This window comes from Corylus avellana, chromosome ca7 (genome assembly GCF_901000735.1).
Source record: "Corylus avellana chromosome ca7, CavTom2PMs-1.0".
In the NCBI taxonomy this organism is placed as follows: Eukaryota; Viridiplantae; Streptophyta; class Magnoliopsida; order Fagales; family Betulaceae; genus Corylus; species Corylus avellana.
The window spans coordinates 246,719-271,431 of NC_081547.1; the positions used below are offsets into that span (position 1 = coordinate 246,719).

General features: G+C 37.3%; 2 protein-coding genes and 1 pseudogene across 3 annotated transcripts; all 3 read right to left on the reverse strand.

Moving 5' to 3' along the window:
- Nucleotides 1–1,044: 1,044 nt before the first annotated feature.
- LOC132188787 (receptor-like protein 44) lies at nt 1,045–4,801 on the reverse strand. Of its 2 annotated transcripts, XR_009440916.1 has the most exons (2): nt 3,745–4,801; nt 1,045–1,184 (listed from the first exon to the last, which is right to left on the reverse strand). XR_009440916.1 is itself a non-coding variant. In XM_059603324.1 (1 exon), the coding sequence occupies exon 1, from the start codon at nt 4,619–4,621 to the stop codon at nt 3,815–3,817; it is 807 nt and encodes a 268-aa protein (XP_059459307.1). In that variant the 5' UTR covers nt 4,622–4,801; the 3' UTR covers nt 3,167–3,814. The 2 variants fall into 2 exon arrangements, 1 of the variants encoding a protein (XP_059459307.1); XM_059603324.1 differs by lacking the exon at nt 1,045–1,184 and having other exon boundaries at nt 3,167–4,801.
- Nucleotides 4,802–13,628: 8,827 nt separating this feature from the next.
- LOC132188786 (AP2-like ethylene-responsive transcription factor ANT) lies at nt 13,629–17,487 on the reverse strand. The gene is made up of 9 exons (XM_059603323.1): nt 16,744–17,487; nt 16,011–16,632; nt 15,756–15,838; nt 15,574–15,582; nt 15,396–15,484; nt 15,227–15,300; nt 15,093–15,143; nt 14,901–14,977; nt 13,629–14,514 (listed from the first exon to the last, which is right to left on the reverse strand). Exons 1-9 carry the CDS (start codon nt 17,036–17,038, stop codon nt 13,889–13,891), a joined length of 1,926 nt encoding a protein of 641 aa, XP_059459306.1. The 5' UTR covers nt 17,039–17,487; the 3' UTR covers nt 13,629–13,888.
- Nucleotides 17,488–20,289: 2,802 nt separating this feature from the next.
- Nucleotides 20,290–21,143, reverse strand: LOC132186449 (short-chain dehydrogenase ptmH-like; annotated as a pseudogene).
- Nucleotides 21,144–24,713: the final 3,570 nt, after the last annotated feature.

Genomic DNA, 24,713 nt, shown 5'->3' on the forward strand with positions numbered 1-24,713 from the left:
ATTTGAATGACCGACTAAAGGAATTCCTCATCAATGGTTTAGACACAATTTTTTTTTTTTTAATGGAAAATGTTCTTCTACTATAATTTTCTTACAAACTACTCATGTAACAGTAAATATAATTATTTAGTAGCTAATTAGGTAAACGTCAAGTGAATTGTCGCTTCAGTTTACAATGAATTTATAATAGAACCTATAATAAAATAAAACAAAACAAGATTGCACTTAACAATTTTCTTCCTACTTTCTCTGTGGTCGTTAATTTTGTTTTTAGATGAATGAAATTTGTATTAACAACAAATTCGCAAAAAAAAAAAAAAAAAAAAAAACAACAAACAAGAATGAAAGAATGGGAATGTATATCCCCAAGAGGTAACTCAATCGGCTGGGATCACACTTAATGAAGTGAAGGTCACTAGTTCGAATCCCCCTCTCCCCCTCTTGTGCGGACATATTAAAAAAAATAAATAAATAAATAAAAAATAATGGGAATGTCAAGTGAATTATCAAAATTTTGAATTAAATTGAAAATATTATAGCCTTAATTGGGACATAAACAGCTTTGGAGTTAGAAATTTGCTTGTGTAGGTGTGAATTTATTTAGAGATATCAAGAGGATTTCGTGTAATAATATGAATTTAATTAGATGTTGACAATATATAGTTCTCTGATTATGAAGCAGATCAGTTAATTAATAGTATCCGATGCATGCTGTAATTGGCAATTATATGTACCCAACAGAATGATGATATATAGGAGTAGGATACTCTTGAATTTGGTTAATTTTAATCATGGCCATAATTAATATGAAGGATTGCGAAATATGAAGATCTTTTTAATTAAGGTATTCATTTCATGAGTTTATAGCATTTTTTTGGTAAGATTTAATTTTTTTCCTAGAAAAGCAAGATTCTTGATTTCATCATATATAGTTGTAATATTCTTGTATTTATCGAACTCGTAAAGAACTAATTAAAATTTAGGTACAAACTTATTGAGTGTTCCAAACCGACGTAATTTATTGCTATTGAAAACTTGATTTTATCTTATATTAAAAAAATACAGAATTCATAGTTTGGCCAAATAGGAATGACAGCATGGTGTTGTACAGTGGTAAATGTTGGTTGTTATCTTCAGCTAAACCCTCCCTTGCTTGCTTGCTCCTGGTGTGGGCTGCTGTGTCTCTGCGAAATCACAATCGGATTATAAAAAGGAAAGGCATAGAAACTTATCCCTTCAATATTGTTGGATAAGGACTAAAGTGTAAAGTCTAAAGTTTAAAGCAGTAAACAGTAGGTATAAATATGATATGAATCGAAACAAACCAAATCACTCAAGAGTAGCTTGGGTGGGGCATGGGGCCCAAACCCCATGATGGAATGCATGCCATTCTCGGAGGACACATTAATGACGGGAATGAAAGCAGGTTTGACCATTTTTCACTTTCGGTGTGGAGTTGAATATTTTGCAATTCACAGCCATTAGATGAGGGCAGCTTTGATTAGACAGAGACAAGCATGGGCCTAGTGTAGTGTGGATTTGTGAACTCTGGATAAACCACCTTATATTCTTTCTTTGCTCATCCATATATCCTCATTCCTCATCGACATTTTTCATCATACATCTCCAACCAATAAGCCACAACCGGATCTTTGTCTAATTTGTCTTCAATTAAATATGTGTTTTTTTGTTTTCCCACTTTTTTGGAACACATTATTTTTTTCCTCTCTTGTTTTATATATATATATATATATATATTGACGGGATACTCTATAATTAGTGAAATGATCATGATCAAAATGATATGGTTAAGAAACCAATTGCTAACTAATTATTTTACTAATTATAAATTGTCATATTAATTTGTAAGGAATTTTGTAGTAAAATTTTTTAATAGCCCCAAGCCCCTAACAACACTTTATTCGTTATGGTTAAACTCTTATGAGTATATCATTTAAGTTTTCAAAGCGCCATTTTTTATTAAGATTTTTTTTTTTTTTTTTTTGTATCTAACTATACGATATCATATATATATACCGTTGAATTTATAAAATAAATATTGGTTGTAAAATAAATCCTCTCTACTTTACTTTCAGATATGGAGATGAGTCATTGAAGTGATAGTAAATCTTTCAAAATTAAGGTTTCAAATTCACACATATTATTTTAGATATTTAACGTATTGATTAAGGAACACTTGTGCGGAATAGCACTTAGGAAAAGCAACAAAGTGAGCCTAAGGATGCGCACTTTAGCCAAGCTACACAATTGAAAATTGTTCCTACTGTTGTACACTTTTATCTTACTATTAGTTTAGTGCTTAGAACCCCATTAATTACGACATGTTGATGTTTATTGAAAAGACCATTCTGTTTCTATATACAAAAAAGTCATAGGCTGAGGCGTGGTCTTTTTGTTTTGTTTTACCCACATGCAGCCCAAACTTTGCTTAGCTATTAATTTGCTTTAGACTTGAATTCTCAAACTTTGCTTCGCTATTAATCTCATCTCAAAGCAGGAAAATAATAATGTATGTTTGAGCCACGAGTTGGGGTCAGGCACGCCGATACATGCCAAACTTTAAAGTAAAAAACAAACACATATATTAGTATCTTAATTAGTGTCACTAATCAAAGCGAATCAAAGTTAACCCCAGTCCTAGAGAAGTTGAAAAAGAAAAAAACAAAAAAAAAGAAAAGAAAAGAAAAAAGAGAGCTGGTAGGCTAGGCCCACTTTCACCTAAAGAGAAAAAGTAAATAAATAAGAGCGGAAAGAGGACTGGGAGGCGAGAACCCAGTAAGTAATAATCAGAATACCACAATAATGTGAACCACTTGGTCCATGTTAATTAATGATTAACCCAAGGTGGGAAATCTTTTAGAATCTGGGCATACATTTTTCTTTTAGCTCTGCATAACATCATTAATGCCAAGTGTTGTTGTCGAGTATAATGCCCAATTGAATTAAACTTGAAATTGAAGTTATAATTTAATCTAAAGGCCATGGAACACAAACCCCAAGTAAAACAAAGAAGCAAAGTGCCCGGAATGTTGGCCTAAGCAGAGCAAACCACCAACATATTTAATGCAGCAGAAGTCGGCATTTTCCACACCGAGACACCACGAGGGGGAATTGGTCTCCCACTAGCTTACATTAGCAAACACTAGAACTCCCAAGTATGTAAAGTGCATTATTATTCAATGCAGCAGTTCCGGGAAATAGAATTTTTCCACCACTTGTGGTTTGTATTTATATACTCGTACTACATATATTTTAGCTCACTGCCAGACAAAATTGCACGATGCAGCTCTTCACTAAACAGACCCACCGAAGTCTCAACCTACCCTACCACACACGCAAGGAGAGAGAGAGAGAGACAGAGAGTAAACAGGAAAAGCATTACAGAACAGTATGGAAACATTACTGATTACACCGTTGAGAAAATGAAAAATAGAGCTGCACTATTTCACTGATGCCTCGTGTTTGAATTGTTTTATACATTGTTGATTGTTAAGAAATTAAAATATAGATAATCAACCCCCGAAAGAAAAAAGAAACTTCAAAAAAAAAAAAATTGGTTAAGAGAGAAAAAAAAAAAAAAAAAGAAAAAGAAAAACCCCTCCACCGATTAGTAAAAGAGAATACCCCAAAAGAAAAACCCATTAGAAGAGAAATACAAAAGGACTATAGCCCAAACCTCATATATCTATATATATTTATTTATATTCATATATAAAAACATACCTGAAAATCTCAATCTGTTTGTGCTCAATCATCCCAAATACACCTCGAAAGATATACGGTTTAAGGGAGCTCAATAATCAGGCATAAGCTGACTAATTTTGCCTTCCTCGAGAGCAATCTTGCGCTCAGTAACTTTGAGCCAAATACACACCCCTGTAAAACTGAGCACCAGGCTGGCGAATCCACTGCCCAATCCGATCCCAACAATGGCCATAACCGACAACCCTTTGTTCTTGAAAGGCGGCAAAGGGTAGCCATAGAGATCCTTGTTTCCTTGAAAGGAGCTGGCATTGAATCTCGGTAAATTGACGCTCCGGTTCGCCAGCGAGGAGGGTATGGGACCGGAGAGGCGGTTATTGGAAACATCAAAAGCGGAGAGGCGAACGAGAAGACCGAGTTGTTGGGGAATAAGGCCGGAGAGCAAGTTGTCGTGAAGGTCGATGACATTGAGGTAAGCGCACAATGTGAGTTGGGGGGGGATCTGGCCGGTGAGATGGTTAGAGGAGAGGTTGAGGACGGCGAGGTTGACGAGGTACTGGAGGTCGGAGGGGATGGGGCCGGTGAGGAAGTTGGAGGAGAGGTCGAGGGTCTGGAGGTTGGTGCAGTTGGAGAGGAAGGGGGAGAGAGAGCCGCGGAGAAAGAGATTGGTGAGGGAGAGCTTGTAGATGCGCCCATTGTTGCAGGTGGCGCCTTGCAGGTAGGAAGTGAATCCGGAGCATGGGTTGGCGAAGGTGGACTTGGTCCAGTTCTGGAGCAACTTGGCCGGGTCCTCCAGGGACTCGCTCAGGTGGGTCAGGCACAGCTCGTCGCTCGGATCTGACAAACAACCCGGGAGGAGAAGAGGAAGGAGAAGGAGGTGAGTCCAGAGGCCCATCATCTTCTAATTTTCTCCTTCTTCTTCTTCTTCTTCTTCTTTTGGCTTTCGGGTTCTCTCCTTCTGCGGAAGAGTAGAGACGGACTGTTGGGAGTAGCTGAGAGAGAGAGAAAGGGGGAGGGGGACGGGAGACGGTCTACTGCATATTTCTTTCTTTCTTTCAACAAATATTGTTTTTATGTTAATGTGACGTGGAACCGTGGGGTGGGAGGGAGGACGAAGAAGCTAAAGAAGTCATTTTGACACGAGTGGAGAGAGAGGGTGGGGCCTTTCTGCTGGTGGGGGCGGTGACCTGCACACATGAGGCGTAAGATAGCGACCATACGGAAAGGGCGTTTTGGTCACTCTCTCGGAGGATAGCTTCAATTCCATTTCTAGGGAACCAGCGGGCATTGTTGTCCCACAGTCCCACTGCGACTGCCATTCTTTCTTTCCTTCCTACCTTCATTCATGCGTTCGAGGAAAGGGGATTTTGTTATGTTAAACAAACCACCCTCTCCGCCTCCGGTGTTTCCGTGACGATCAATTTTTTTTGTTTTTGACGGCCAATATAGTGCAAAGCACTACTCTATCCCTATGTTAACATTTTCTTTCTGTACTCTAAAAGGTATTATAGAACTTGTAAAATTGGCCTAATCAGACCATTCAATTAAAAATATACATTTCAAATTGTTTGTGCAGTCGATCGTATGCGGATGGTTATGCCAAGAGGGTGACAAGGAAAAAACGTGTAGACCTTAGAATATATATATATATAACTTTTACTTGTAGTTGAAGGAAATTCTTGGAGTTAGTGGACCTATGGTTTCCCTGATAATTAGTATTTTTTTTTATTATGACTGCAAGGGAAAGAAGAGTGAAAGAAGATTCAAATCAATGATTTCTGTTTTATAATGTGTGATTTTCAACCGATTAATCTCCTCTTATATCATATCAAATAAATCGTGAAATAATATTTGAAAAAACTTAAGGTGACAATACTCATTTCTTTTTTATCTCTCATTCCATCTTTGCCCTTCTACTTAATCTCGCTGCGTTTGCCATTACTCACCGCAATAATAGCTTATTAGGTATTATAGATTGACTCAACACCAAGACGACTTTGAAAGAAATTAAAGGCGAGAGAAAAATATGCTGGACATCATTAATTTGTTCGTGCTTGTGAGTTTTCAAAGTGAATTCATCAATATTTCTTCATTTGAACATATACGACAACGACATGCATTGAATTAAGTATTGGGAATGTCTAATATGTGTGTACAATGATTAATATTACCAGGGGATTATGGTCTTGCGTTGCCAAAACGCCATCCTATTTGGAATGCGATTGACCAAATTAAACCTAATTATTTGGGGTCACTAACATTCTTTTTTTTTTTTTTTTTTTTTGAGATGAGGTCATTGACATTCTACTTATGAAACAAGTCTAGTAAATAATTTAACAAATGCAAATTAATCCCTAAAGCTTCATTCGATCATCAACACATTTGTCCATGTATAAACTTATCTCTTTTTTTTTTTTTTTTTTTTTTTTTTTTTTTTATCAACAAAATATTTGTACTTGATTTTGGCACCAATTGACACCGAAGCAGGCCCCTTAACTCCGTACACTGCTTGCGAAGCAAAGATGAATAATTGAATTGAATTATATCACATGGCTTCCTGCAGTGCTAAGGTCGCAAAGTCCCTATTACCAAAAGACCTCCTTTTTGGGCGTGTCATCGAAATCCCATTTCATTTTAATATTCTTTAATTTGGCATGTCTATCCGTTAACGTCCAAGTTGGCGTGCTCGGAGCAGGATTGATTTTGTTTTAATCATCCTCAAATGGGATTACATATGGCAAGAATTGGAAGATTATTCGAGAATGGAAAAGTGACCGAGAGAAAACAACATTTGGTGTGGTGGGGTTTGTCCTAATTATCATTGATTGCTTTTCATTCCTTCTAAGATAGCAGTCAAACTCGGAGACTAATTATAAACCTAAGAAAAAGAAAAGCTTCCCATCTAATCTATCATCACTTTTGTTTAAGCAAGAATATTTTTATATCTTTTAGCTAGCGTAAATTGTATTTACTCCTCAACCCACTTCAAAAAATAACACAAGTGACAAAAATGAAGATGGTCTAAATGGGCCAGAATGAGCTTTTCAAATATCTGTGGAGACTTGGACTGAAGTTGCCGGAATGGAATTAGGAATAGGAATAGTGGAGGGGTTGTTGGTGCAAATTGTGGTCGGAAGTGAAAATAATAAAATAATAAAATTTTTATTTTTTTAAGCAGTATATAGCATAGAGTGGTCCCATCAACCCAGTGTTCCTTTGGCTGCCTCGGCTCAAGTAAACAAGGGAGACAATATGAATGGCTGCACACCAACATAGTGTTGGGATGTGATTCAAGCTCTACATGGAGCAACCGAAAGCGAAGGATGTGGAGTGGACTAAAGTCTAAAGGGCCCATAATAAGTATTTTTGAGGCTCTCTAGGCTTATGGCTTTTCCACCAGTCAGTTCCGAAATAGCAGCCAGCCCAAATCCGGTCCCTCAGACAACTTAATATCTTTGCTTTGGTTGATAGCACCTTTGTCCAAACTCATCACTTCACAACAAACCTTCTAGCTCTAGTTAGCTATGTACCAGACAATTTTATATATTGTAATCCGTGTGTGTGTGTGTGTGTGTGAGAGAGAGAGAGAGAGATGGACGTGACTTGAGTTTCATTGACCCTTCATTTGGGGCTACTTGGGTAAAATACTACTTCGTTATATATGATGGATGGGTAAGCACAATAATTTGAGGATGTGGGTTCCAACTCGCTTTTGCAAGACAATTTGACATGTATTCGTTTTCACTTAAATTAGTACTACCTAGCTACCTTTATCAACACCTTTATTAAAATAATTAATAGTGTTGATAATTGTAAGAGTTGTCTCACAATGCATCTTAACTGAGTAGTAGACGAACAATTCAAAATTTATTTGGATATGCAAGTTTTATATGAGCTCTCTCACAGTGTATCTCAAGCAGTATTCTCATTAAAATAAATAAAATTATGGTCTTCCACCATTGATATATTCCAAGTAGGTAGCTAGTACTGATCTATATTTGAAAACAAATTTATATTGATTTGATGAGATTGAATGATTCCGGCCAATTTGTAATCAATAATTTGAGTAAAGGTGCATAGATGCAACCATTATGGAGTGGGTCCTGAACAACAATATGAAACTTGTGTAGATACATATATGTAGCGTGGGGTGGGCCAATTTGGTGATGAGCTTAATTTGATGCGAACTTTCAGAATTTGTGTAGCGTTTGAAACGGACATGGTGGGATTATGCTCGACAACCCCCTTCTTTTTGGTCTATTTAGACGGTGATTTATAGACAAAGCTGAGACACACGTAACAATATTTTTTGAGTAATTCTAAGAGGCTTACTTGTGTCCTATTAAGAATGATGTGACTATTAAAATTATTATTAAACTTTTGATTGATTATTATTAAGTTTTGATCAAAAAATAATTTTAATAGTCACATCATCCTTAGTAATACACAAATAGGTTATAATTACTCACATTTTCTACATAAGCATGAGAGAATGTCCAAAAAGGCATTTCTCTTCTAGTGGTTGTCATTTAAGACATTTTGTGCTGCTTGTCTCTTTACTCCGATCGATAAGGATTTGCTGGCCGGGTACGTAATAAATATTAAAATACTTAAATGATTAATCATCACTCTTTTTAATCCCTACGTTTAATAATAATAATATTGCTTTACATATTACAACCAAAAAAGAAGAAGTAAGAATTGAAATATTTGAAATGTAGAAGAGTAGGATGCAATCCCTTAGAGTACTCCTCTCACTCTCAGCTCTCTAGGGGTCAGTTTGGCAACCGGGTTGTCCCAAACACTGTTCACCATTTGACCAGTTGACCATCAACTTTAAACTTTCAACTTCAAAATTTCATACGCTTTTGATCATATTGCCCCCCTGCGCTCCATCCTTCCTTCACTTCTTGAATTTTTTTTCTTGAAAATCCCCAAAGCACAGAATCAGGCGTCCCAAAGACCCAATAGTTGAATCCATCTTTGGGTGTATCAGAATGGTGGAAAGTTTGGGGCGTCTCATAAGAACTGTGCGGGTGGTTTATGAAAAATGGAAAATGAAATATATGAAACAGCTGAACCAAGAAGATGATAATGATGGTGCTGGTGAAGAAAAGCCAAAGAATACATTTTTCTTTGAGGGGTTGAAGATTTGAAGAGAAGGTAGAGAGAGTTGAAAAAGTTCAATATTTTTGTGTGACTAAGAAGTGAGGGATTGGTGTGTTGTTGGGCTCTGCCTCTGAGGCTTTGCGCTTTAGCTTCAACAACCAGACTCCAGGCAACCGTTTGGTGTAGGTGCCATACGTCTGAGAGAGTTGAAAACCAAAATAACGGTTATTCCAGCGAGGGTGAGCGACGCCGGTGTCCAGTGTCCGTTGGCCGAAGTGACAGAGAGGGTGAGCGAGGGAGAGAGAGCGGGAGAGGAAAAGGTTTTCTGACAGAGAGGGTGAGCGACTAAAAGAAAGCGTGTAGGAGAAGAGTTTATAGACAGGAAAAGAAAATAAATAGGTAAAAAGGTCATTTTAAAAACTGGGTTTGGAGGTCACGTGTTGGAAGGCACCAACCCCCATATTGAACAGTATCTAGGCGGGCAACAACCCAGTTGCCAAACGCCACCTAGAAGTACTCCTTTAGAGTATAGAGCCAATTTGGTGGCGTTTGCTAATAATTCAATATCTCTAGAGTCTTGGGTCACCATCTAGCGTGTGCAAGGTTAGGCCTGTTGGGTATCATACTATCAGATATGACCCACGGATCAGCCATGGGCCTATATGTCCACACGGATACATGGATTTTGTGGAGCTCATATTCCAAATTCTGGTGGTGCAATCCCAACTAATGATCATGTCAAGACAATTCTAGTTGCTTTCATTCCTCACCAACCCATTTAGAACCAGGCCTTTAAATACTAGTGGATGGATGTGGGTATATATGTACCAACCAAACATTAATTATTGAATACAATAATTTCTTTCAGCTTAATTTACCTCATATTCTAGCCTGGGAATATGCGAGGACTCTCATATTCCTGCTCAATCATCATCATATCTCTTTTTTTTTTACAGAAAAAATATTGATTGGTAAAGATGAACCGAAATAGCTAGATAAAATGTTTGTAGCATATATATATATATATATATATATAGTGTAAATAAATGGAAGTAATAAATAGGAATATGTAAAGTGTTTTTTCACATTACTTTGCTTGTAGCTTTCCCCCTCCCTCTTCCTTGTATTACTCGAGGAAAAAAAAAAAAAAAAAACTTGCTCGCCTAAGAGGGCCCCTAAATACTAGGTCCATGAACGTCTTCCAGATGTGGTGCTTGAGCCACTGCTCAAATGTTTAGTTTGGGCCAGAGCGATAATGTCAGAACACAAACTTCATCATTGGGTCATTTCCTTGCCCCGTGATCTTCTAACGAACTCAAAATCTTTTGGACTTGACGGCCCGTTTACTTTCAAGTGAAAATCTTGTGCGTGAAGTGTGAACTCTATGATTTGAACCTCTATATTTTATTGATTCCGAATTTAGATGCAGTGTAATAGGACTGTTCTTCACCTTTTTTATTTTTTTGGATGAATACCCATGTTGTTACCAGATCATGCTCTATAACCCATGTTATTAAGACATTAATTGTACTACTGTCACGGGAAAGTGTAACAAAATTTATGGTGAGGGTGATTTTGGGCCGGCCAGCTCGCTACCGCGATGCATTATAGCTGCTTGGGATGAATTCTATCTTTATTGTGTTATAACATCATGACAAACAGCTGAAAAGATTAGATATGAGAAAGGTGGTTTTTATATTTCGAAAATATCTGCAATTATTACATACGTCAAAGAGATGATAGTGGCTAGAAGGATGAGTTAGCAATGCTGTCCTGAAAAGACTACGAATGTCCTTAAACAGGATCATGTTTTGATTATCGATCTTCGTACTGTTAATTCAGAATCCAATCATGATTTAATCGTACCAAGAAGATATGATTATTAGTGCATGAAGATTGTAGATGGCAAGCCATGTGTGTGGGGGGGTGGGGGGGTGGGGGTGGAAAAAGGCAATGATGAACCAAGAGCCTTAGATTTTCTTTTCTTTATTTTTGTTGTCGATGTTGATTGAAGATTAGAGCGTAGCCAAGGGAGAAAGACAAGATGAATGAATAAAAGTCAAAAGGGTTTGTGATAGTCGGTGTTTGCAATTTAAATTTAAAGGTGTAAAAAAGATATGAGTTGGAGGAGCTTTTCAACAATGGAGAAATTTGGTTAAGGCAAATCACATCAAAAAGGGTAATTAATTAGAGAAAATGAGGATTGTGAAAGCTAGTGTCGCAAGTAAGCACGATCCAGGAAAGGTAGCACCGACCTTTAATGATTAATGCTTTTGAATAATGAGATGCATGCAATCCTGTTAGTTTTTACAGCTCAAGCACTAGTCATATATAATGAACCAAAATCTTTTTCCTACTGTATTTGCACCAACTTCCCTTCATATATATATATATTCGGTGATTGATCAGACACACTATAGCTAGACAACTTCTCCTGCTAAGGGTTAACTCACATAATGTTGCGTTTTTTTTTTGATATGACCCATTTAATTTTCAAGGAACTCCACTAAATCCGTACATCCTTTTGCAACTAAGGACAATTTTCTTTTAACTTGCACCATCATTTCCACGGGTAGACGGGGTAGTTGTGTTCCTTTTGACCTTACCATTCATGTCTTTTTTTTCGGCTTATTTCTTTTTCCTCTTCTCCTTTTTTTCCTTTTTTTCACATTCTATCTTCGAACTATTACTTTATTATCAACATCCTCTCCATACCTTGGATTGCATCAATGTTTTTCTCATACTACCAAAAAGCGGCAATTAAAGACTATTTTTTATCTTGGAAAAAGATAAAAATTAATGTTCTTTAACAATTTTTAAAAAGACAAAAATACCTATACAAATTTTGAAAAAAGAAAAATTTGAAGACCCATAGTACCTTTTTAAATTTTTTTATTAAAAATATTTTTGTTATCGTTGATAGTTTGGGATATTGACGCAATCTAAAATTTGAGAAGACATTGACAATTAGTGATAGAGTAATTGTGAGGCTAGTTTTTTTTTTTTTTTTTTTTTCTTCATGTGTGTCCTATCCTCAAAAGATCATTAATGCAGGAGATCTATCTATTACACGTGATTCAGGTCTATCTTAAGGGTGTGTTTGGCAAAAGACTTGAAAAAAGAAATAGAGTGAAACTGTAGCAGATTTAATTGATGTGAAAAAAAAAAAAAAAAATTGTTTTGTAGTGATTTTTTTATTTAAATAATAATAAAAAGTGATTGATGTGATGTAAAAAATAAGAATGTTTTGGTTGATTTTGAAAGGAATTTTTTGGGGTTTTGGGTTACACCATTGATTTGGATACTGCTCTTTAATTCATTTCACATATATAAACAAAGCATCCTGACCCAATTAAAGGAATCCAAATGACTTTAATACATACCGACAATGCTTTCATTTTCCTCAGCAGGCAGGGTGCTCTTGGGTCAAAATAGGTGTGCTGTGTGTGCCTTAGCCTAACTGGATCTCTAATAAGATTTCCCTTTTGATATCAAATCCTGAAGAGAGAGTTGTTTCTGAGTGTCCAAGTTGTAACGTTGTAAACTAGTGACAGTTGTGAGTTTGCATGTGCATCATAATTGCTTACATAACAAATTCACTCACAATCATTCTTTTCATTCAAAATGCATTGAATTTCACAAAAAGTTTGGTGCTTAGTTTATGAAAAATCTGCAGCTAACAACAATGTTAACAGGTGCTGGAGTTCATGATGGAGCGCTTGTGTCATCCTCATTTTCACTCAAATGCCATATATGGCTATTCATTTGTCATCATCGTCTACTTAATATTAAGCATAAAGGTCATGGTGGAGACTCTAACCACCTCATGCATGTTCCCGCCCTGCTCGTTGCTCCCTTCAAAATACCAATACAATAATGTGCTTTCATTTCAGCAGCAAGTGAAAAGAAGAAAGAATATTAGTGAAAAGAACAGTACTTGTGATGCAAAAGCATTTGCCAGCTAGCCCGTTGGCACCCACATTGACCAAATGTGCTATTAGTAGGCAAATCTTGTTGATGGATCCGACTCTCTTTTGCTCATTCTCTAAGACTGAGTGCCAACATGTTCTTTTTCAAATTGACCATATATGTTCCCCGTTCCACATTTTGTTCATGGTGTAGAAAAATGTACAAATGGGGCATCCCAAAACATCCAACTCATACCTAAACCGAGTTGAGAGATTTCGTGCAATAACACAGCTTCATGTGAGAGTCTATTTAAACCCCACTTGCCTAGGACCCCCACATGGTGGCACGGGTGTGAAACGAGCTGATCGCAACTCCCGTGTGAACACAGCCATGGTGGAGTTTGATTGGTCATAGAAGCCCATATTAGGACATGAGATTGCTTTTCTGCCTTTCATCATTAGTTTACAGTAAGAAAGGCCTTAATGGTTTCCATCAAGAGATACTTTCCACAAAATGCAGACAAAACCTAATAACAACGGGCCATGTCATAATAAATTAAACCACCAAAAGTCCCATACGAATGCATTTCCACCTCCAACTCCCTTTTCTTTGTACTGCGGGAATGGAATATCTGTCACCTTTTGCGAAAGCTTAGATAAGAAAGGGAACAAGCAATGATGATGTTATAAACGTGAAGAACCAGGATATGATTGATTGAAGTATGGGATTATATATGGTCAAAGGCTCAAAGCAAAATATCGCATCTCTGCGTTACTGAGACACAAACTGAGCGGGTTCTGTACTTAGTAGGATCAATAAAGCTGAATTTAATTATGGGGGTAGATCATCCATCCCATATTGCTATAATCATTCCACCACGAACTTAATCAAAGTCTCTATAAACCTTAATTTCCCTCCAACACCATTTTTTTTTTAAAGATCTTCATTACATAGACTACGAAAATTACTGAATATTTTAGAAATCTTGTTCGCAAAAAAGAAAAAGAAAAAGATAGGCCTCCATTAACCCCCCAATATCTCAAACTAAGATACCCCACATAAACCTCCCTCTGTCTCTCTCTCTCTCTCTCTCTCTCTCTCTCTGTTTCTCATGCAAAACATTCGCTAGTTTTATCAAAAGACAAAGTTATGTGTCTGTCCAAGCAGCAAAAACTGGCATGTGAGGCATGGAGAGTGCAGACCTCAGTTGAGGTGATGGGATCCAAGAGTTGACAGCACCAGTTGGACTAGTACTGAACAACTTGGAGGCTGACGGGGGCAATCCAAAAGGCACTGGTAAGCTTGTTTTATCCGGGCTGCCTTCTCTTGAGCTGCTCAAGCTAGTCACCAAAGACGACGCATTTGACAAATGAGTTCCCATCTTCACCGAATCTTCTACCTCTTGCTGAATCATATTGTCTGAAGCCACTGGAAAAAATTGGGTTCTGTAATTTTCCATTTTGGGTGTCTTGTGATGAAGCTCCTGGGAGGACTGATAGAGCGCCATTTTCCAATCTGATTCACATTCATCATTCTTCTTTTGGAGAATGGCTTCCCCGTTACCACTATCAGTAGAAGTAGAAGGGTTGTTCAAAGCCTTAATCGTGGATCCTGTCTCCTTATTTCTCTTAGCTAGTTCTCCAGCAAGAAGGGTACTGCTTGCCATGATACGTTCCACATCGTACCTTGTTATGTCAAAGTTTGTTACAGCACTTACGCCACGAAACTTAATAGCCGCTATGTCATACGCTTCAGCTGCTTCCTCTTGGGTACCTAAAATTTCAATTCAATGAGAACTTGAACGAGTGAGAACTACAGAGTCACAGGGTTCCAATCTATACCATTAAGATTAAAGTTGCTTTTTGTGTTTGTGTTTGTGTTTGTGTCTGTGTCTGTGTCTGTGAAAGAACAGAGCCTTATCAAAAGCAATTGGTCTCACTGACCATAAGTCCGGTTTCTAGTGGCTCATGATCAGCCTTATGGTGGCCGAAAAGACATGGGTTCAAAGAGCGGGTTTCAACATTCACAAAAGCACACCCTTTAATCTCTAGATTATAAATTAAATATGGTAACACAATTGCAGATTTTACTCGGACCATTCAGTAAAATGATCAAATATTTCATTGAGGAGACTCGAGTCAAGATTCAAGAGAACTCACTAAATGTCCCAAGATAAAGATCCTTGTTTCCCGCAACCCTTCCAATCCGAGCCTGCCATCGTCCATGTTGATGGTGTCTGCCATATATGAGAACAGAAACAGAGATTTCAGGGGAAAAGAATTCATCTTTCTTAATAGGTAAGCATATTAAAGCAAAAATTACAATACTACATAAAACCAGGCTAGTAGGACCTTGTCACTCCTCTGTACATTGAAGCCCCCCTAGAGAATCCACTGCTTTTCCTGCGTAGGATAATAAAGTTGAGTGACATAATGAGCAAACAGGATGGGGCATGCACCTTAGCAGCATGAAACCAGAAAAAAACCTTCTTAGATGGGCAACATATTCCTGTCTGGTCATGTTCTTCATTTCTTCAAGTTCTTTTTGATAATTTTCCAACTACCAAAAACACATCATCATAGTTGCATTTCAGTAATCCAGATTAACGTAACCTACCTTGACAGATTGGAATATAAAAGGAAAAGAATCATTACAGGAAAATTGATGTGAGTGGAGGGTCCCCAATACTTGAGTGCGGCAAGATCGTAAGCTCTTGCTGCTTTTTCTTCCAAATCATAACCCCCTGAAATTGAATTCTTGGAATGACTTGACGAAACAATAAATGACAGAATATGTTAGTATGCTTTAGTCATTTTAAAAGAGAAGACTTACCCAGATAAACTAAGAATCATTGTTTCAATGGAAATGGCATCCCCAGCCAAGAAAGAAACACCAAAAATCAGCGACAGTATTGATCAGGAAAAAGAATTGAAAGTGACCAAAAATAGCAGAGGCATCCAAAGTAAAATATCGTAGGGGAGATTATAGATAGGTTGTTTTTTTTCTTTCCTAACCTTGCCTGCCTTTCCTGCTCTGACCTTCTTTCTTGCAACTGTTGTCCCACAGATGGGCTTCGTATCTACCCGTCCATCTATGCCTGATCATGAACAATCAGAAAAGTCAGAAAAAAAATACAAGAAAATTAGGAAATAATGTGAAGAACAATTTTTAAAAAGGAAAAAATAAAAGCTTTTCAATTGAAGAAAAATAAACATAAAGACATACTATAGAGGGAGAGAGAAAAAAATCAAGAAATAGAAGAGAATTACCTTGTAACACCCCTATACTGGGAGGTTCTTTGCCCAAATGTATCCAAGGACTTCCTATGAACAATTTGCTTCTGATCCACCTTTTCAGGCCCTCTTTTCTTTGTATCCATGTCTATATAATCAGTGGCAGTGGGTGAGATGCGTTGAGAAGCTGTAACGCAGCTTGATTGGGAGCCAGGGCTCATGGACAAGCTCAAAGACTGTAAATCCCCATATGTCATTGCACCATTGTCACCCATGCAACCAATCATCTTCTGCTCCACCGAATGGTTAGCTGAATAGTTCCTTGAGACCCAGTTCTTGGCGCCATCATCTGCCATTGTTGGAAGCTGAAGATTGCAATCTGCAAACTGGGACTCCCTGGCCTCCTCTAACATCATATCATGGCTTCTAAAGCCAGAGTAATATGAATAGTGCTGTGACTGTTGTTGCTGTCGGGAATTCTGTTGGAAGTGGTCAAGGCAATTTTGGCTGTTGGCCTCATGGTCTGGGTTATGGTTGTAAAACATGCTGTCTAAGCTGAGAGCCATAGCTTCTCTGTCATTGCTTTCATAGTGATGGGTCCCCATGGTTGCACCACCAAAGAAGTCCTCCAGCTTTGGGGTTGAGGTAGTTACCATTGCTTATAAAAAAAAAAAAGAAAAAAAAGTCAAAGACGGAAGAGTCCAGAAGTTGAAGAATAAGATTTTTACCAAAGCCCAAAAGAAAAGAATAATAGACGTTTTGAGCTAACCTTGTGGTTGTGACCTGGTGAGAGCTTCCATTATACAGAGAGAACCATCTGACTTGAGTGGCATGACAGACAAGGGGGAATAGAAACCAGCATTTTCTCCTTGGGGTTCATAGTAAGCACCATAGTTAAGGTGAGGTGGGGAATGGAAAAAGCTTGTTGGGACTGCTGCAGAAACAGTAGCAGCAGCAGAGGAAGGAGGACCGTCCATGGTGATGTGCGGAGAGAGAGAGAAACCCAACCAGTTAGTGTTGTTGTTGTTGTTGTTATCATCATCATCATTTTCCATGGATTTCATCTTCTCTCAATGTTGCTTCTTTTCCCACTAAATAGAGATTCTTGGGGAGTTTCTCTTGAGGCAAGGCAACTCAATCATTGGGAAAGATATAAACTAATCATACCAACATCTATGTGCTTCCCTCCATTTTGAAACCCGGGTGTTTTGTTTGGTAGCTGCAGCACTGATTGGACCGTATCTAACCACTCATCTAAACAAAAAGAATGAGTTCCAGCACAAGCGATGCTTGCTGGGCATCCTTCCTGCATTCCATAGGGATCTGTGTATGAGAAAGACCTCTTCTTTTGCTTTAACATACGCTACCCTTTGCCTTCTTTTGCTTTTGTTTAAGACCACCCCCCTCAAACCGCATTAAAGATCAATAGACAATGAAGATAAATAAAAAGACCAAAACGCTGCATTCCAACAAACCTCTCAATAATCAATAGTCTCATTTGGATAGTCTGCTCAGTACCCAAAAAAAATATATATATCCTTCAGCTCAGCTGGCTTCAGTCATGACTCATAACCAAAGTCTCCTCTCCCTCTCTAATTTCTAAATATGTTGTTGACTCACAGACCATATTAATGTTATACTGGGCTTTGCTTTAATGGTCTTCAGCCTCTGAGGCCCTGAGGGCCTTCAATTAGATTTCACGGGCAGAAGACAAACTCCCCCTCCAGTCACTTCACAACAGTGCGCAGTAAGTAAGTGTACTGACCTACTGCTATACTTTGCAACCAGAGGATAGGTATCTACAATCTTTATCTCATAAGACAAGGCTCCACGACACCGTTTCCAAAACCTGCTTGGAAGTCAGGACAAGTGATGGCAAGTCACACACTCTGACTGTCTTCTTGGCTCTTGCCTTAGCCTGCCCTCAAGTATTCTCTGCAAAATGAGCTAAATGTTGACATTAGGGATTTTGGGGTCGTCCAATTTCAATGAACTGCAGGAATATGTAATTTTAAAAATTCGGACTCTTTATTCAAAATTAACTTCTAAATTTAATAATGTAAATAATAAAACATAAAATTAAAGTTAAAAGGGTTGTTGGACCATTATTTAAAGTAGCTGCTCTTCCAAATGTGATAGGTCAATCAATCCCTCAAGGTGTGAGGGGTGGTCGGTCACCCTAAGTGCACCATCTCCAAAGGGTGTGAGGGAGGACTCGGCTTAATAAGTAGTGTTGTAACACCCAAGTCTCACATTGAAAAAAATGAATAATCTACATAGAGATTGTGAAATTCACATTTCTTCTTTCTCTCTCAAAATCCTTTCCCAATTTTAAAATTCGTATTTCTTTCCTTGTTATAATAGAAACTTTGAGAGTGTTCTAGGTTGATTTCATTTCCTACAAAACACAATCAAATGTTTAAGGGTTTATGGGCTCCATTGTATTCTAAGTGTTTTTTATATCCAGTGTGTACCAATTGGTCAGAATTTGTGAGAAAAAAATAATTTATTAAGAAAAGCAACTATGTTACACACCATGAGTATTTACCATTATAAAAAAAAATGTATTAAAAATCTTGAGAAATTATTTTTGTATCCATGTCACCACAATCCTTGAGAGAACTTCTTGTTGACTTCATAAAACTCGATGTAACTTCTTTCAAAAGATGGCATAAGATTGAATTAAGATCCATTTCTTTTGAGCCAAGTGAACCTTTTGAATGAGAATATATATGCTCGAATTATTGGTTGTTTAATGTATGTAAATGAAATACACACGACATGGGTATAAGACTATATAAATTAATATTAAGTTGACTTATTTAATTAAATGGGTCAAGCTCCTCAACCCTAACCCACTAATTTCGTGTAGAAATCGTGTCAAAAATTGTCAACGCTAAATAAAAGTATTAACTTATGTAGTGCAAGCACATAATAAAAATGCTCCATAGTGGCTTTGTGCTAATTAAGCAGAATATTAAACAAGGGGGCCATTCAATCAGTAGGGGTTGCCCCATTTATTATAGAAAGCTTGGACCCCAGTTGGCCTTAATAAACGTCATCATAGATTTGCATGCAAATTTGCATGACCAAGTTCATGGAGACAGATTTTCTGGAGGGAATGATTTGGTATGAAAAGAGAGTGGGGGAGTGAAAGTTGTAGCAAAGGACGGGGGAGAATGTAGGGAGACTCTCTTTTTGATTGCAGTAATGATGAGTAAATCCACTCACCAAAGCACCGAGGCCAATAAAATTTTACTAGAAATAGTGCATTGCCTAACAAAAGACCAACTCTGTACTCCCTCGATCGGCAAAAGTTGCTTTCTTTATTTTTTCACCATTCTTTTGGTGGGAAGCAGATGGGGAAGGATTGGCAGTGCCTCTTTTCTCTGCAATATTGTCTTGTTTTGATTCGACCTGTCATTAACTTTTTGTTGGCAACGTGGTTATTAGTCCTTTTGCCTTCACTAAATATGGACCGTTATGCCCTTTGGGAGTCGTCCTATATATATATATATATATATATAAATCCCCTCCTGTTCAATAATTTATTCATAAACACTTTTGAGCATGCTCTGAAGTTTAGTTTGCTTGTTAATTGTTAATTATATAACTTTTTGTTGGAGTCAAGATTGGTTTTATCGGAGTCTGAGATAATTGAATACAAACTATTTTGATTTTGATTTTTCTGTCAATTTATCTGGAGGCCACAAATGAAAATCTTGCTGCAGCATCTATCTAGTATGCAAGTATCAAGTAGCATCTAGTGAGTTTTCAAATCTAAAGCCTAGTAATTGTTGGATCTCGATCCTGCTTCAATTCCCGACAGTAGTGAGATGCTTGAAGAAGAGAAATGGGAATCTTTCAATTAAGTTGGTACGTACTGTCTGTTGAATACCCTTTTTCTAGTGCACGAAAGCAGATGCTCCCTAGTCCCTCCCAAGCTCTGCTGCTGCTGTCTCTGGAATTTCCTCTTATAGAGCATGAAAGCTAGCAGCATCTAACTTACTTAGGGGACTCGTCTGACTTTTTCATTTTCTTGGAAGAGTACGGTGGGTGTGGGAGGCACTCTATCAAGCTACTATTTTGAATCCAGTGACCGGTCTTTGACACAAACTAACTACACCTCATCAAGCAATTGAACCAAAATAAATAAATAAATAAAACAACGTACTATATATATATATATATATATATATTTTGTCATTTATTTTATTTTTGTTTCATTTAAAAGCTAGCTAGGCTATCAATTAAAGGGCCGGCCTTATTAAGAAATGGTAATATATATTTCCTAAATAAAATATTCAAGATTCAACTATACAAGACCGACCTTCTTGTTGAGGTTGAAACGAGTTGAAAAGAAGAGATCTCTCACCCAAAGCGGAGACCATGTAAGCATGGCAAACAACCCCGTCATGTGCCCAAATATGATATGCTTTGGTGGTCTAGGACTCAAAACTTTCTTCACTACATGTCTTGCAAATTAATAACGTAGCATCAGTGGCTTTACCACCCTGTGAAGCCCTAGCTCGGTCTACAATGGCCTCATCGAATTCTTTATAAAGTTTCCAATCATGATTTCTCAATCCCTCCATATTTGCACTGCCAAAGTTTGATCTTACGGCCCCAGGCATTAGTAGCACAACATTGATACCAAAAGGCCTTAATTCAAGCCGCAAAGTGTTAGACATGGCATGCACCGCAGCCTTGGTAGCACAATAGGATCCTGCCCATGGGGTTGGAACCCGGCCCACAATGCTCCCAACATTCACAATGCTCCCACTACGCCGGGAAGCCATGTAGGGGACCACTTGTTGCACCAGCCTTAATTGCCCCAAGGTGTTAATTTCCCAGGCTTTTCTAATCGTGTCCAGTGGAAGCTCAGCCAAAGGGCCGCTACTTCAAACTCCAGCATTGTTGATTAGAATGTCAATGTGACCACACTTGGATATAATAGTGTCAACGGCAGATGCTACACTCTCATCAGAACCGACATCAAGTTCGAGTGTCTCGATGTTGTCTGATGGCAGCAGGTCTAACATGTCGTGCATGGGAGATGTCAGAGGCAAAGACACGGCAATTTTGCTCCGCAAATGCCTTGCAATATTCATAACCAATGCCACCTTTAGCACAGCCAGTGACTAAAACAACTTTATTCATGTCACCCATGTTTGTTTTTCTTTTCCTCACTCCTCACCTCACCACTCTTAATTATATATAGGTTCAGAAATGAAGTAACTATATAGAGATCTCCGTCAAGCTAGCTATGCGTTCCTTGTTCATGGATTAATTCGATCAATTAGCTCTGCCTCTAGCTAGCTGGCTGTTGAATGAATATGCTCCAAATTAAGAATATGCTTTTTCCATCAAGATCGGCCGGCTATATATAACTGGGGCCTTCTTCACTTTTCAGTTGTATGCTGCATGCGGTACTACTCTTTAGCGTCACAAACGATGTGATCTTTGGAATGTTCATCGGTGCATATATATATATTATTCATATGCCAGGTAATTTTATATATATATGTTGATCATATGTTATTTTTTAAAAAATACAACTGATGATAGCTAGGGAATAGAGCTAGGCTCGTGGGCCAACAACGACGTACAAGCTGCAAGAAGCAGCAAATTAAACATGCATAAAGCAGCAGGCAAAATACAAAGGACTATCGAGTAGGCAGTAGCTAGTACTGTTTAACATATTTGTTGAAATATCCCAGACTTCACCCACCACCTATTTTTAGACGACCCAAACCTGCTTGTAAACTCAACAGATGGGAGATAAATAAGAAGAGCTTTTCAGATATTATTTCCAGGTAAATGATAAGTCATTTTCATCTTCTGGGTCAATGTAGAATAAGCATTAACTATTTAATTAATATATAAGAGACCCAAGCATTTTCCTTAGGCTAGCCAAAAAAAATTAATAATATGATTCTCTCTTATTTTTAAGAATAGTAAAAAAACATAAAGAAATAATTAATATTTTAAACAAAATAATTAAAATGCTGAATTGAATATAGTGCTTTATAAATAATAAACTAAAGAAAAACATTTGTTGGTCCATGTGAATGCTAACTCGGACAATAGAATGCGCATAAATTAAGTGAAAATCACTAATTTAAATTATCTAAATTAACTTAGAGCATTCTCAATAGATGAACCATATTTTTATGTAAAATGGCTTCTCAAAACTCACTTTTATCTAGTTTAACTAAGCCATTTTTAAATGTCTCTACATCCAATTAGCTATATTTTTATCTATTCTATTAAAATATTATTAAAAGCAATAAAAGTTTTGGGAAAAAGAGAACATATAAGAGGAAAAATAGGAAAAGTTTTGGAAAAAAAAGAACATGCAGAGAAAAAGTAGGAAAAGATTTGAGAAAAAGAGAAAATAGGTGAGAAACAATGAAAAATAAAATAGTTCCCTTGAAAAGTGCGGCTACATTTAGTTTTATTTTTAGCTCTTCTAATCAAATATCTATTTTACATTTTCTTTTGACTAATCTAATATAGGGGTTTTTTAAACATTTAAATAATCATTTTAGATAAAAGTAACATTTAACTCTTCCATTGGGAATGCTTTAACGCGGACATGTAAAAAAAAGAAAAGAAAAAACATTAAAATGGGGGTGTTAATGGTATTTCAGGTGGGAACATAAAAAGCCAAACAAAATCTAAAAAAGATCCCTGAAATGGCCAACAGGTCAACAGAAAAAGTAATTCATGGATAGCAACGTAGCTAAGTGAGAGCGACCACAGAAGAGTGTTTGTGCTATGATATACTTATTACATGGATGAATGGGGACTATAAGGTCAAGAGAGAGAGACTACCCTTCTCGATCAGTCTCACCATTAAAGTGCTTCCTCCATCAACCCAATGCCATTTTTCTGCAACTCTCATCGGCATTAATGTCTTTTACCCTTCTCTCTCTCTCTCGCCCCCAAATGCGCCATCTCACATTCAAAAGTAAGATTCTCTCCACACCTAGCCTAGCTTCGTACTTTGGTCACTGCATCATCCAGCAAATTCATATAAAAAAAAAAAAAAGAACAAGAAAAAGAAAACAATTGGAAGAAAATACACGTAGGATAGGATCCGTTTACTCTTTCGCATAGTTACGAGGTCATCGGGTGGGATGAAGGCTGGGACTAGTCGATCTTTATGTTAGGCCTGTAGCCTAGCCTTAACCCCAAGAGACCCTACTAGATTTTCTTTCACAGACAAGGAAACCCCAAAAGATATAGGAGGAAAGCAAGCAATTGCCAAACCGATTTCCTATTAACTTATTCAACTCACCAAAATATCCACATTCCTGTGACCCCGGCCTATATTGTCTCAAACTGAAAGATACTAGCTAGTGCAAACAGAGAAACTTCTGTACAAAGTTTGAATATAACTAACATGGAGATTGGTGCCTGGTGGGGTTTCTTCCAAAGAAGAATCCAAAACCTTTCACACACCTTGCTCTCAATTTAGCTCCTCCAAATATGGTTTAATTTGCTCTCTAATTTTTCTTTGTCTAGTTCACTACAGCACAACATGTGAGCTAAGTGATCTCCGTGTTTTTTTTTTTTATTAATGGCATTTGGGCATTCTGTTTAGAGAATGTAAAGACATCGAAAAGGACAGCCACCCCTAACAGGTTTAACTTAATTATTGGCACGGTCACCAGCTTAATATTCCACATAATTCACCCAAAAAGAGGATATTATCAGCCTAGTCTGCAACTGTGTCTGTACAAGGAGGGGATTGGCATTTCAAGATCAACATATTAGAAATTAACACGTTATTACGTTAATATTATCATAAATATTCAATTTGCCACATGCTTACAAGAAATTAACATTCAATCAGCAAGTTGTAAAAGAATGTAGGTATAATATTAGTAAATAAGGATTAATGCAATTCTTCATACTCATCTAAAAAAAAAAACTACTTATAACATGAAATGGATGTAAGGATAGAAGATTTTTTAAAGAATAAAATAAAATAATTATAAGTGAATATCCTAATAAATAAAATAAAATTTAAGGGGACATGGCTGGGGAGCTGGGTTTATTTTGAAAGTCCATAGGCCAAGGGCTGGCTTTGTACCACGGCCAGGCCCACAAGTGAGGTTTCTTCGTACTGTGACGTAGCACCATGGTAGAAGGTAATTAGCAACCTAATAAACTGCAAGCTTAAAAGTTAAATTGGGCCAGCTCGCATGGTGGCGGTAGACCCTAAGTGATTACCAGTATCACTCTTTATGTCAGGCCCATAACCAATTCATTAAAGCCTGCCCGCAATACAGATATAAACCAGGCCGTCCTGTGTATCATAACAAATCATTTGTAGAAGACCAGAGTACCTGACCTCCTACAAATGTCTTCTTCGTCTTTATTTCATTTGTGACGTGACTAGCGTAATAATGGTCCATCTAATCCACTTACAAGGATTAGTGGGCTTGGGTATTCAGTTAGTAGTTGGTTGTAGAACTAGATAGGCCCATTTAGTTGCTTTTTGCTTATAGTTGTGTTAAAAAGGCCCAAAAGCAAGATAGTAAATCAATGACCCAAAAAAAAAAAAAAACCTGATTTTCCTTCTTTATAACATTTCTTTTTTTCTTTTTCATTATTATTATTTATACTTTTTGCTACTCTTTTTTAAGACGTTGCTAGAAAAATATTTTTAAATTAAATTATAATGAAATAGGCTACTTTCACTAGTGCACACTGCATAGTATTTATCAG

Coding starts and splice junctions, on each gene's coding strand:
- LOC132188787 (XM_059603324.1), bottom strand. CDS start 4,621: ATGATGGGCCTCTGGACTCACCTCCTTCTCCTTCCTCTTCTCCTCCCG.
- LOC132188786 (XM_059603323.1), bottom strand. CDS start 17,038: ATGAAATCCATGGAAAATGATGATGATGATAACAACAACAACAACAAC. Junction 16,633..16,743: donor CACCAGGTCACAACCACAAG/GTTAGCTCAAAA, acceptor TTTTTTTATAAG/CAATGGTAACTACCTCAACC. Junction 15,144..15,226: donor TATGTTGCCCATCTAAGAAG/GTTTTTTTCTGG, acceptor TATCCTACGCAG/GAAAAGCAGTGGATTCTCTA.